This window comes from Bolinopsis microptera, chromosome 6 (assembly GCF_026151205.1).
Source record: "Bolinopsis microptera isolate Bmic1 chromosome 6, MBARI_Bmic_1.0, whole genome shotgun sequence".
Taxonomy (NCBI): domain Eukaryota; kingdom Metazoa; phylum Ctenophora; class Tentaculata; order Lobata; family Bolinopsidae; genus Bolinopsis; species Bolinopsis microptera.
The window spans coordinates 42,468-56,220 of NC_087077.1; the positions used below are offsets into that span (position 1 = coordinate 42,468).

The window sequence follows — 13,753 nt, forward strand, 5'->3', positions numbered from 1 at the left end:
TGGTTTCGAAAATTAATTATTTAGCCTATCTTAACTAATGTGATTGCTGTATTATTTTGTAATTTTTATGACGATTCTTATTTTGAATTAGACTCTTGCGTTAGAACAGGTGCTCTTTTAAAATGTAATTCTTAAATGGAGTAATCAAGTAGGAAACTATCTAAGTTAGTGTAGTCATTAGTAATGACTCATCCTTAAATTAAGAAATTCTTAGGTTGTAAACAATGAGAATCCACAAATAATGGTGCTTAAAGGGAAAACAATCCATGATCAAAACTTTATGGCTTTACAATTTCGAAACTCGTCTTCCAAGAGACTAAGTTTGAACAGTACTAATATTACGAGTTCCCATTGAATGAAACGCTTAATTCATAATTTAGTCTTACAAAACGACTTCTTTATGGAGAATTCTACCAGCATCCCTGAAAGAAAAAATATACCGTTTAAATCATAAGAATATCATCATTATGTTTATTACATTACGATTTTTCATTATATCCAAACAATTTATATAGTATGAAATTGGAATGTTGAACCCACGGATGATAGAAAAGAATCAATCAATCTTTATTAATTTGAAAAGTTAAGGATAACATGATCGGGCAGGTTTCCTCGGCATGATCCTTTTGACACTGTTTTAAAGACTCTATACATGTCAATACTTTCTGGAATATCGCACGTTTGGTAGGTGGTGTAACCACTATCATCCGTGTGGGACCCTTCAGAGAGTGTATTTTCATTGAGAGTTTTATTGAGTTTATTCTTAAAGTTTACATTAAGTTTTCTTATTTTTAGTTATTCTTAAGTATTACCATTAAGTATTATATTTTTTAGTTATTCTAAGTATTTAATTATAAGGTCATGGAGCTAGGTATTTTACATGGAATGTCGTAGAGGAAATGTATTCTTTATATTTTACTCCTCAGCGATTAATTAATAAATTAATGATATGGTGTTAATGTTTATTAAAAATACCTCAATAACATAAGAACGTTGACACGCTCCAATCAGCAAACCTGAGGTCGTCCAACGTTTTTTAACTGATATTTCATGTTCTTACGGCACCCCCATAAATTCACCCATTACAGTGGAGAACTAGTTCCCTTTTGTGGAAATGAAATAGAGAAACGTGTAACACATGAAATTTATAGTTCACATTTTAGTGAAAGATTCGTACACATCTGCATTTTTACACGTCTTACATATTGTTATGATAATATATTAATAATATAATTAAGTATAATTAAAAACAGGTCTGGGAGGAAACAATTCTAAGACACTATGGCTTTGTAGCGCTTACAGTGCTTTCTTTAAAGTTTAAAAGTTGAAAAATACAATTACCATTTCTCGTCAGGATGAGGTAGTTGTTAAGATCTCAAGGGTCTTACCAACCAATGTAACCAGACAGCGGGCTCCTTCCTCTCATTCTCTCATTCCAGCGCAGCGCACCCATCCACGTATCCTATGTGGAAATGAATCATTAAAACTTTATACATTTCTGTATGAAAATAAATCTGTGAATTCTCGAATTTCTTCGGAGATTCTGAGGAGTGTATAGAGTTGTAATTGTAAAACAAAGGAAAAGAAGTAACTCATAGAAATCATCTGAGATGGTAACGTACCGAGGCTCGGCTGTACCTAAATCGCAAAAATCACAAATATTTATGAACCAGTGACTGAAAATGGAAGACTGTACTTCTTAGAAATATAATTGAGTACGCATTACATGTACTGATTGTAATGTATAGTAGTTTTGCTCTAGTCCCCTGAATTACCTCATAAAGGAATTAACACTAAACCACCACACATATGTCACACCCTCTAGAGTATAAAACCCAACGCCACGCCATAGTCCGATATCCTCTTCATAGCATAACCCTAACATGAAACATATCCCACCTTCATTCCAGATTTTGCTCCAGTCTCACTCTCGCTCCACTTGTCAGGAGAGAAGGTTTCAGGATCAGAACAGGGGGTATCTGGGGGTTACAGTCCAGGTGAACTGACTGAGTGAGGTGACGGGTACTGTCCGTAAACTTGCACACTTGGAACTGTATGGGGAGAGGTGTTATTTATAGTACATATCATTGGAATGGTAGAACTTGCACTAACATAAATGCCACACAGCATTATGAACTGGTTCAGGATAACCGTATGTAGGAATTCATCATGATGTTAAAATTAAACATGAAATTAGTTAAGGCTGGATAAAAGGGCTGGAAAATCTCATGCTGCTTTCCTGATGTGTGTTTGTCCACATACCCTTAAGCTGATTGAGAGGGACTGTTGGGATACATAGCTTGACGAGGCTTCCAACTGTCTTGAACACAGACGTAAAATGTTGGCCTAGAATGATAAATCTATTGAAACAAGATTTATTTACCATTATAATTTATTTTTGCCCTAGCAGGTTTGCTTGTTTACAGAGGGTTTAAATGATAATTTAAATTTCAGTGTGTATTAGCACATTAAATTATGTATACACAAGCGCTGTCTCAAACCATGTTGTTAAAAATTAGAGAATAATGATGTTTATTTCATAGTGTTTGTACTAAAAGTCTCCAATTGATGAAAAAAAACTAAAAACCAGTATTGTTTTGACAATCTGAAAAAGTATGCAACTGTATTATTTTTGTTTGCAATAAGTTCTTTCTGTGTCATTTTTATCACTTTTGTTTTATTAAAAATCAGGGAGCAGAATGAACAACACAACATTTTGTTACACAGAAGGAACACATTACCCTGGAGTACTGTTGGAATACCAACAGTGGGTCCCAAGGACTCATTAAAAAGTGCTACCCTAGCTTGTTTGTGGTATTTCCTTGCTTATCTCCGGATGTGCACCTTGTGATAGGGCTTCCAATTATATGGGCGAAAACTTTGAAAAGTAGGGCTTACTTCAAAAGGAAAAAGAACAATGATGCTGATACCAATAAAAAGCACAGTTGGATCCAGGAAAATGGTACAAGTACAAAATTCCATGTCATTGTGTACATCAACCAGTGAGTTCCACTTGTGTGGGATGAGGACTCTATAGAAGTTGTCTTCGATGCATTTATTTCTACAATCTAGAACCCCCCCCCCCGGGTGGATTGATAAGTAAGCACATATCAAGAAATGTGTATGTGAACAACTCAATGATAGCTTATGTCTGCGGGTTGGATCACTGAAAACACCTCTGTTGATACTAATATTATGGCCGATTTTGGGAAGTTCTGTTTCCGCAAAAGAATTCAGAGTTCTCTTTTAATACTAGTGGCATTGTCACCTTCGTGCCATAGGTAATCTTTATGTCTCCATAGTTATCTACATAACAGAAGGATCGTGCAGAATCTTTCCTTGACTACTTTGGATAGGAGAAGTAATATGAGTTCATTCCAAGCTCAAGCTGTCGTTTTAGAAATGTTTTTAAAGCAGTTTGTTTCTTTTTTTCCCCTTGTAATCACAGTTGTTAAATTTGAAAAGACCGACACTTTTTTTTTTCCCCCATTTGCAGAAACAAATGATAATGTGAAGGCAAAAATGTCTCATTACGAGCAAATTCCAGCTATATCTAAAGAAAATTCGGAAGATGGCCAACAGTTGCAATTATGAAATCAAAAGTGGACGAAGAGAAAAAAGCAGCGACAAAAGATAGTTATATGCTGGGTAGCTTGAGTGTCATATCCCGTTAATGTCAAGTATTGGTTTTCATTTTTAAGGCGATTGGAGCAGTTTATCAGCTCAATTCGTCATTCAAATTCCAAATCCCTGTCTCTTTGTCACGAATGAGGGTTACATTACCCGAGTCCATTAAAAGATGGGATGTCTGAGATTTATAGGACTTTTCGATTTATTCTTCAACTTTCTTCCATATTGGATTTACTCGCTTGCCTTCATCTATACATGGTTGAACTGTTATTACAAATTGTGCTTGTAAATTGTCTGCAGCGCTGCTGCAGGAAAACAGGTGTGCAAAATACGAGGATTCCGGCCACAAGCTTTTAGGACATAAAACAGCAGGGGAATATCCAGGGAAACTCAATATCATTTCATCACAATTACCAGACACTTTGAGACCAGGTATTGTTATCTCAAGAGGAAAATATTCAAGAAACTAAATCTTTATCAGCCAACAGGCATCACCCCTCAATAAACAATTCTTGGACACAGTGGGTAACCATGCCTGTTGGCTCCCCCCCCCCCCCCCCCCGCCGAAAATGCCCTCCCCTTTGGCGACCCCTCCCTAAAATTGAACCATTAGATGATTTTAAAAGATACACCAGTTTAAAATCTCTAAAAAAAGCGGTTCATAGAGCATAAAACGCGCAGTTTTCAAGTACCTCAGTTAAGTTTGGGGGGGGGGGGGCAAACCATATTAAAGTATATTAAAATGTAGGATTTTTCCCGATTTTGACCCGGGTCCCGGGTTTATTAACTTTAACATATGTAATATACCTACAATTTACTTTAATATATCCCTATCGCTAGGAGGCTTACATCAAAAATTGTTGACCAAAATAAGCTGAAATGCCATTCTTAATCGATCAAAAGTTCTTGAAAAAATATTGAAAAACTGATGGTGTTATTTCAATTTTAATGAGTCCATTTTGGCTCTAGTATTCCGTTCCAAGTATTATGTGCAATTTTCCCAATTTTGTTCATTGAGGTCTTTTTTACTTGTATCCATTATATTCAACAAACATGATTTTAATATCTTTTCACTGAGTTAGTATATTAAAAATATTGAACTTTTATCGCATTTGGGCAAAAAAGCGAATTTGGGCAAAAGGGTTATGCCAAATATGGGCATATTTTTTAGCTCTAGCTCAAGCAATTTTTGACCAATCTGAATGGAAATTCATGTACTAGTCTAAAACAGGGCTTATCATGCGAATCTGAGTGAAAAATACAGTTCAACATGTTAATTTAATAAAACAAAAGTTAATAAAACAAAAAATGTATACCAATTATTCAGTCAATACTATCATAATCTTACATTGGAAACACAATGCAGGAATGGATGTCTCTAAACTTTAATTTTGTTGTCACAGTAATTATTTACTTACAAAGTTGAATTTTTAGTTGTGTAGTATGAAATGCACACATCATAGTTAGGGTAAAATTTTATTCTTATTTATTTAAAAATTTAAGAAGATTGCTCTATGGACTTAAAATTTAAAATTTAGCAAAAAGATATTAATTTTAAATAGTTGGTTACAGTTTATGGACAGAGAGTACTGGCATGACCCAATTTTATTGTGGCTGGTTAAAAGGGAACAAGTTGCCTGTAAGGGCTTTACGAACCCCTGGGGACCACATTGATAGGATTCAGGCCAGATGTTTCTATGTAAAGCAATTTATTTATTTCGGAGCTATGGTTCCGTGGTATAGCTGGTGGTCATGTTTAAAGGTCAGTTTAAATCTTAACGAAGAATATAAATCTTCTAATTGTACGTATATTAAAGTATATTAAAATGTAGGATTTTTTCCGATTTTGACCCGGGGATATACTTACACCCTCAATACACTCGGATCCACAAACACCTTAGAGATCAGATGGATAGCTGCACACATGGAAATTGGGGGGTATGAAAAAGCAGACGAGGCTGGCAAATACATGGTACAACCAGGTGAATCCACTTTGAATTGCCCAATTCCCAATCTTACATCAAACGCTGATCAACGACAAAAGTCACAAAAACTTAATCAAGAATCATGGATTACTGATGTCCCCGACACCTAAACTTGACACTTGGACATAAAAAACCTCAAACATCAAAAATCTCAAACATTCACTCAGTAACAACAGACAAAATTATAGAACTGCAGTGCACCTCATCACGGGACATTGTGGCCACAAACAAACACTAAACCATTCGCAAATCCGCCACCAGTGGCTTGTCCTAATGCGGCACCGAAAGCGGAGCTGTCTACACTTTCTCGGACAGTGCCGGCTTATTGCCAAATAAGAGGACATATTACCGGGACTATACCTCTCTGTCCATGACATATGTCGAACCAACAACATCTCACATTGTCAACTTGACAAACACCACTAATTAGTGGTGCAGAGGAGTTGGACCAGGACAGTTGTAACTTAGCGACTATTTTAACGCCAGTCTTATTTCGCCTCTCTCTTCCCACACTCAACCACCAATTAACGCGTTTTAACCATGACAACCTACAACACTTACCATCATCCCTTGATTTCACATCTTGATTCCCTCTGGCATCCTCCCACTGGACTGCCATCCCCCTGAGGTAGGCAAAGCTTCATATGCTATCCTCGCGTGGGCCCAACCAGGCCCAGCCTCTCTAAATAAAAAAAAAAAAAATGGTTGGCCCCCCCCCCCCCAAAGTTTTTCAAAATTGTACGTTCAAACGACGATTTTGGCGCCCCCTAAGATGGCGCCCCACATCCCCCCCCCCAAACAGCGGGTCAGCGGGCCTTCGTTACGCACTGCTTGGACATCATTCACACCAACAAGCCATATTGCCTTCCTTGCCATTGAGGATTGACTTCAGGAATTTGATTATTATATTTAATTATAATAATAAATCTATACAGTTGCAACAACTTGAAATAATAGGGCCCTTTATTGGGCAGGAAAATGTTTTGTGTAAAATAACACTCCTTGTTAAATTACCTGGGACTAGGTATCATGTTCATAAACATAAAGATTTAGGCGGAATGGTAGGCTCAGCGGAATAACAGCTGGGCACAGCCCAGTAACTTGTTGAAGTGTTAGTTATAATTTGATATTGGGACCATATTATTTTTAGCTGAGGACACCCTCACGGGCAAGTAGACCAAAGTGGCTCTTGCAGAAAATTATTCAAACGATATACACATAAAGTAAAACAAAATTATAAGTATAAAACAAAATTTAAATTTTATTTTCCATTACAATGAATAATGTATCATAATTAAATATAAGTAGACATCCGATTAATAAACTTGTTACATACTGTACAACCAAGATGTCAGCCGACGCGACTTACAAAAATAAAGGAAAGCATGCTATGACCTATACAAATATTTTTTAATGGTCCAAATTTTAAAAACTGAGGTTAAAAATAAAACCCTTTGCAATAAATATATAACAACTTCACTCACAACAAAAGCAGTTATACCCCCATCCAACAAGCATTCTTGAACTTTTAGTATTGGGTTTGGGAGTGTTGACCATATTATTACATCTTTGTCAATCGTCATTCAATTTTTAAAATAGGATAATATTTTGATAATTTTTTTTTAAATATTGTATTTGATAAATAATTAATGTTGGTGGAGAAATATTTACATATTTCTTCACATACAACATAGTGCGATGATATTTTGTAGACATGTGATAATGTGATGTCATACATTTTACTTTACTTTTACTTAATTAATTGACTTTGAACACGATTCAACTTAAATTTAGTATTTACTGTAATACTAAATTACTGCAATCAATGTATATGTTTTGTCCCCCTACAATCAGCTGCAGCACTTTTTATCGTTTACCAATTTTGAATCACTCTTAATTGTTCTGACCTTAAACATAAAAAATAAGTAAACGGTACCCGGCCGGTACAATATTTGAAATATTGTTAACGGCTGATACTCGTAAAATATTTGTTTTAACGTCCTGGTAGGTTATAAACCTACAAAAATATTGTTACCTGAGGACCCCAGGCTATTATGTTCATAAATATAATAAAGATTCGGCGGAATGACAGGCTGAGCGCCGCCCAGTAAAAATATTGTCGATAGCTTGCAAATCAATTTTTCAAACTTGTCGCGCGGCGCGCACTTTTGTGTTTAACAAACGTGCTTATCCCTATACTATTCTGTATTCGATTTTTTTATATGCGTGAAGGTAACCTTACCTTGGGACTTCAGTCTATTATATTTATGTTCATAATTACCGAATAGAGATTAGGCGGAATGACAGGCTGAGCAGTGAGCACCGCCCAGTTAAGGGAACTGAGCGATCCGAGGGGTTAATAGCGCTAGTTTATTATATAACAGGCTAGGTAAGTTTAAGCACTACTTGGTTCGGTTATGAACTTGTAGCGCGATGCGTTACTGTGCCGCGCCGCGCACTCAATGAGGCTTCTCATGCAGCGAAATGCGCTACTGTGCCTCGCCGAGCTGCGATGAAGTGACATCGTCAATTAAGTTATGAACCTAGACATATCACGCCGCGCATGATCAATTAATGCAAAATGCTCTCATCGCTTCAATTTGTAATTTAACAAAACGTGAAAACGCGCCCCTACGCGACGCGCTTGCAATATCGCGCCCGTCGTCGCGTTTAATCAAACGTGTCACTTAATCTTTCATGTTCTAAACTTCTTATATTTACTGGGCGGCGCTCACTATCCTGTCATTCCTCCAAATCTCTATTTCATGATTATGAACATAATAATATAATAGCCTGGGGTCCTCAGGTAAAACTTCTATGTAATTTTTTAGCTGGTTAATACATAATACATGTAAATTGTACAAAGATATGCAATATGGGTAAAGTATAGGGTGGCGTTACCTGGGGACCTCACGCTATTATGTTCATAAACATATAGAGATTCGGCGGAATGACAGGCTGAGCGCGGCCCAGTAAAGGGTGACGCAAAACATCGAAAACAGAAAAAAGACAGTGTTTGGCACATTTGAACAAAAAATTTGTATATAAAGTTAATCACAGACTAAAACATTCAAAATGACTTCATAAGCTAAGTTTACATGGTATAGCAATAAAAACATCAAACAATATTAATAAAAAGACATGCATTCGCTTAAAATACTCACGGAATCATCAAACTCCTAATAGGTATCACTTGAAAAGATATTAGAGACAAATTCTAATCGAAATAAAAATAAAATGCACACACAGCATAGAACTAGAAGTTAGGATTGCCACATGCTATCATGTACCCCACGTTTTCTTGTAGAGTAACAAATGAGAAGTAAGTTTATCGTCGACCAACAAATGAGCAAAGAAATATTTCCTGTCCACTTTATAACCCGAATCCTTCAGCAGCTTATGAAGATGCGGTAGATTTTCCTCGAACGCCACAACGTACTCAGTACTTTTGGCCACCCTTTTCTTCTCGCCGCTGAACTTTTTCCACCAACTCTGAGGATCCCGATAAAATTGTTTCTCCTCGTGCTCGTAGCTCTCGAGCCCGGACAAGTCGGGGGAACAGTCCAGAAACCGGAGGTCTACCTCAGCATTGTGAATGTGAGAGTGGTAGGGGGTAGCATGGCACGGTGTCAGGAACACCACACTGTCGCCCGATTTAACTGAGCTCGATAAATCATGTACAACAGAAATAGTACCGCGCTGGTGGAAGAAGCCAATGTAAAAGGCTACAATTATATTAACGAGGGCGTTGAGCATTATGATGGTGTAAAGAGAGGACCTTTCAATGTGCCGACTGATCCAATGTAAACCCAGCCCGGCCCAGACCATGCATATTGGCATCAGGTGTTGCACAAACCGGAACTCTTTGTGGGATATTGTCGAGAAGAAGAACAATGTTGCCAGCACAACACCCAAGAACTGCCTAGGATAGTCCCGCTCCTTGATGAACGCCACCGCAATGAAAATAGAATGAGTGCCAAGAATGGCGGGAACACCCTGAGACAGGTACCAATGCCAGGGATGTGCCCCGTACACCTCACTACCAGCCATGTTGAACTTGAGGAAGTTCTGGAAGACGAAGGTGAATTTTCCGTACATGTAGGAGTCCAGAAGGGTGGTTAGAACAAGAGTAGGAAGTCCGATGACAAATGCTTTGATGATCGAGGAGAATCTTCTCTCGGGACATTTTATCAGGTAGTGGACACCTGAGGTTTAGTTTGGTGAGTCGAGGTGTTTCTAACTAGCCTGCAAACTGTTTTCAGTGTAAAGAAGAACCGGTTTAAGATCGGAGGTTAAAATCCAGAGATAGCTGTTAATTGGAATATGAATATGAATATCAGTGATATTTATAAGAATGGCAAACCTAGAAAGACCCAGAAAAGGACCAGAGTAGGACGTATAGCCACACTGAGAGCCGCCAGTATTACAGCCGGGTAGGTTACTTTGTCGTTGTACCTGAGATTCCTCTCATTATCTTTAGTGAGTATCACAATTTTTTTTCAACGATCTATGAAAGTTTTTATACGATTCATTTAAGCAAATATCCAATATTATCAACCACTAGGAGATTGTGGAGGACTCAAGATCAAATATCAAGTTCCCTGTGGACAATAACAAAGAAAAGCTTACCTGGTCGGCCATAAGTTCAAAGTAGCTGTTATCAGCAATGTTTCAATGTTGTTGACGAGTGGACGCGGGGAAACGTAAAACAGGTACCTGGAAATTAGACATTATAAATGGAGAAGTACAGGGAGATTTTGAAAAGCAGGTAGGTTTATCGATATTTTCCGTTGACATTACAAAACAAACCATGATATTACTTTTTGTGACCTTGATTGAAAATGTTACACCTCACGGTATGTTGTGACGAGCTATGCTTGACAATCTAATCAAAAATTGGTCTTCATGAGCCCATTAGTAACATGTGCTTATTGCTTTATTGTCAGTAACCAAGATTATCACGCGCAACAGACGATTTCCGTGTCCTTATGCAATATGCATATTACCTTTAGCGTGATCTATTTCTTTAGTTGTATCGGAACAGTTTTATTAACGTGGACTACTCTTTCACAGTGTATTGTTAAGCTTTCAAGCAGTATACTATTTTGTTTTCTATATTCTATCAGACTTTTATACATTACTTTATCATATTTTATTGAACTAAGTTGTAGTATTGCCAGATCCAAGTTCATCGTTCAATTTGTAACGGAGTTTTATATTAACAGGAAACGATGTAACAGAGTCGATATATTTTAATGTTGCCATGGGGTGGTAAGTCCCCATACATCGTGGTCCGGTAGTTTCATTGCGACTTATCCCCTTAATCTGCAAAATGTCCCGTACTTTCTGTTTTCCACCTGGTCATATAAAAAAAGTGTGTTTTATAGCCTATTAACGCACGCGCCGAGTTGCTTCACAACTCATCGAAGATGTTATATTACAAAAAGATATTGTATAGTACGGGTATCACCTGTTAAAATACACGATAAGAATCTATTTTAAGTGCACATAATATTATTATATGATCTATAACATGAGGTCGTACGTATGTGCGCGTGAACGGCATCACCATTATGGTATCACGCGTTACGCGAACGCGCTTGATTTTGCCAAAATCTGAACGTATCAAGTAAGCGATTAGATGTTAATTGTTATTCACATCTGCGATGTCAGACATCTAATCAGTTTGCTCGGCTTATAAATGTAGAAATAATGAGGAAGTTGTGATGGTTACGGTGTCAATCTGATAGTAGTCAAACCTACGTTAAGAATTGCTTGGAAGTTGAAAGTGAGTAGGTCTACAAATACCAATGAAGACGAACTCCACAGCTCCACTTTAGAAAAAGCTTACACTACAATCAGTGTGACTTGTTCATTTATATCATTACCAATTGTACAATAATTAGTTCTCCCCGAGTCCCGTACAATGGATCTCATGAAATAGCACAAAATATGTGTCAGCGACCTCGTGAACAAGTGCTCGTACATCACAGGTAATTATTTACCAAATCAACAACAAAAAAGAAGATGATTACTAAATTACTAATTTAGTAAATTAGTCCTAATACGTCCTAATTAGATCTAATTAGTCCTAATTAAACATTCCCTCACCAGGATGAGAGTTGCATTATGACGGAGTAGGTAGCTTGGGAGTGGCCGTATAACTTGACCACTAGTCGGTACAACAACACGTCACCTGCTCAATGATAAGGGAGGTCAGATTCAATAAGATCATAATATTATGATTTAATATTTAGAACATAATATTATAAAGAATTTAAAACTTGTCATCAGTTTCATTGTCATAAATTTCTTTTTACAATATAATACAATTCTAAAAGTGACGTACTTAACAAATTTCCACTGACATCGTATTTGAGTCCGGTGTTATGAAAATGGGATAAACTCTTAAAAAGGCTACATATTATGTACCTAAGATGTGTCTAATTGATAGATGATTAAAAATGTTTGCCTAAATACAATTACCCGCAAAACAGAGCAGAGCTTGAAATAGTCGAGGTACCAGAATGACAAGTGCAGCTGAGTCGAACCTTAGTAACTTGAGTACCTGAAGAAGAGGAGTTACTAAGTATTTATCAATTAGTTTACTAGTATGCTAATAAGAGACTGATATACACATCACAGTGCTGGCAAGCACGACCATCGCCCTTATCTCCTATACTATTATACCCCCTATACTATTATACCCCTCTACTTTTATAGTATTTACCCCCTTTACTGTTTGGGTAAGGGAGATACTGGCAGCGGTCCACTAAGCTATTACTCCGTTATTATACATATTATAACCAATTATGGGTTTTGGTAAAATTAGACAACCTGGCTAAACTGCTTAAATCAAGGTACAGTCGGTTGTGATACGATAATAGGCAATGATGGGGGAATGTATTGATGAATATTATTTGGAGAATGTGTGTAGGCAGGTAATTAGTTCATTATGTTTCCTCAGATAATTAGTTGATGTATTTACATCACAGCAGTGTACGATAATCATCAGTGTGCGTTATGATCGTAACGTTTGGAAGATAATGTGTAGAATCATTGAAACATGTTGAAGCAAGTAATTTAGAGTTTCAAAATTCCAAGTTTTATCATTTTTAGTGAAATATATAACTAGCCCAATTTACTGCGTTTCTTAAACAAGGCACATATTTTCTCTTTTTCGTTATCGCCCCTTATCATGGCTCCTTCATGCGGGGATCATGATAAGATATTGAAGAACAATTTAATGCATGTAAATATCACGTGTTAACAATTCGCACTGGTGATTGGTACATTAAGACGTCATTATCATGAAATTATAAATTGTTGGTCCACAAATTTCAGCTGATACGTAAAAATAATAAAATACTCCTACAATTATCAGTTGATAATCTTCTAGGAAACCAGAGCAGCTCATTACTAATTTGGCGTATTATATAATACATCTCTTTTGTCTATACTAAGCAGTTGAGTTGATAAGGCTAGAGTCTAGACAGTAAACAGTTAACATTATAACTAAATCCCACAACATTAATCTGCCCTGGCTTGCATGGCAACTTGGCATTATAATAATATGTCGGTTACAAGACTGCTGGAGTCGCTATAAGTTAGCCCTTGGAAGCTAAAGATAATGATCAAGCTTAACAAAGTAAACGCTGGTGTAATTTGTGTAAAGTGGTTTACAGAGAGAGGAGGGAGTCTAAAACGGCCAGAAATGGCTTGCTTAATATGTGAACTATCACTGACTGAGTGTATAGCCCATGACTTGGCATATTCTATCCACTTAGAACTGCATGTCACACTTTTAATCCACTCAATTAATCAGTAGTATGTAACTACCTACATACTACGTTACATAATACATAGTAGCATTACTACGTACTATAGAGGTGGGAAGGTATGTGGAGGGCTTGCGTTATACATTATATTACATTACATAAGACATTGCATGGGATTATATCTTCTCAAATTTCATATTATGAGTTGAAACATACGAGAGAGCTCTACACACTTTAATGAAGCAAAGAAACTCTTAGAACAGTGTTTTGTACGTGATGTACGTGATGTACGAATTGTACGTGATGTACGAGATGTACGTGATGTACGTGATGCGGGTTTTGTACGAGGTGGAATGTGAT

General features: G+C 36.9%; 1 protein-coding gene across 1 annotated transcript; it reads right to left on the reverse strand.

Annotated features, from left to right (window-relative positions):
- Positions 1–8,658: 8,658 nt before the first annotated feature.
- Positions 8,659–12,178, reverse strand: LOC134817109 (GPI mannosyltransferase 3-like). The gene is made up of 5 exons (XM_063826215.1): positions 12,102–12,178; positions 11,727–11,811; positions 10,245–10,331; positions 9,979–10,070; positions 8,659–9,820 (listed from the first exon to the last, which is right to left on the reverse strand). The coding sequence occupies exons 2-5, from the start codon at positions 11,741–11,743 to the stop codon at positions 8,898–8,900; spliced, it is 1,119 nt and encodes a 372-aa protein (XP_063682285.1). The 5' UTR covers positions 11,744–11,811; positions 12,102–12,178; the 3' UTR covers positions 8,659–8,897.
- Between the last annotated feature and the right edge of the window lie 1,575 nt (positions 12,179–13,753).

Bases quoted from the DNA above. Each gene is read 5' to 3' on its own strand.
- LOC134817109 (XM_063826215.1), bottom strand. The intron at 10,071-10,244 runs GTAAGCTTTTCT...GAGGAATCTCAG, and splicing joins TTGAACTTATGGCCGACCAG to GTACAACGACAAAGTAACCT. The intron at 9,821-9,978 runs GTTTGCCATTCT...ACTAAACCTCAG, and splicing joins CCTTTTCTGGGTCTTTCTAG to GTGTCCACTACCTGATAAAA.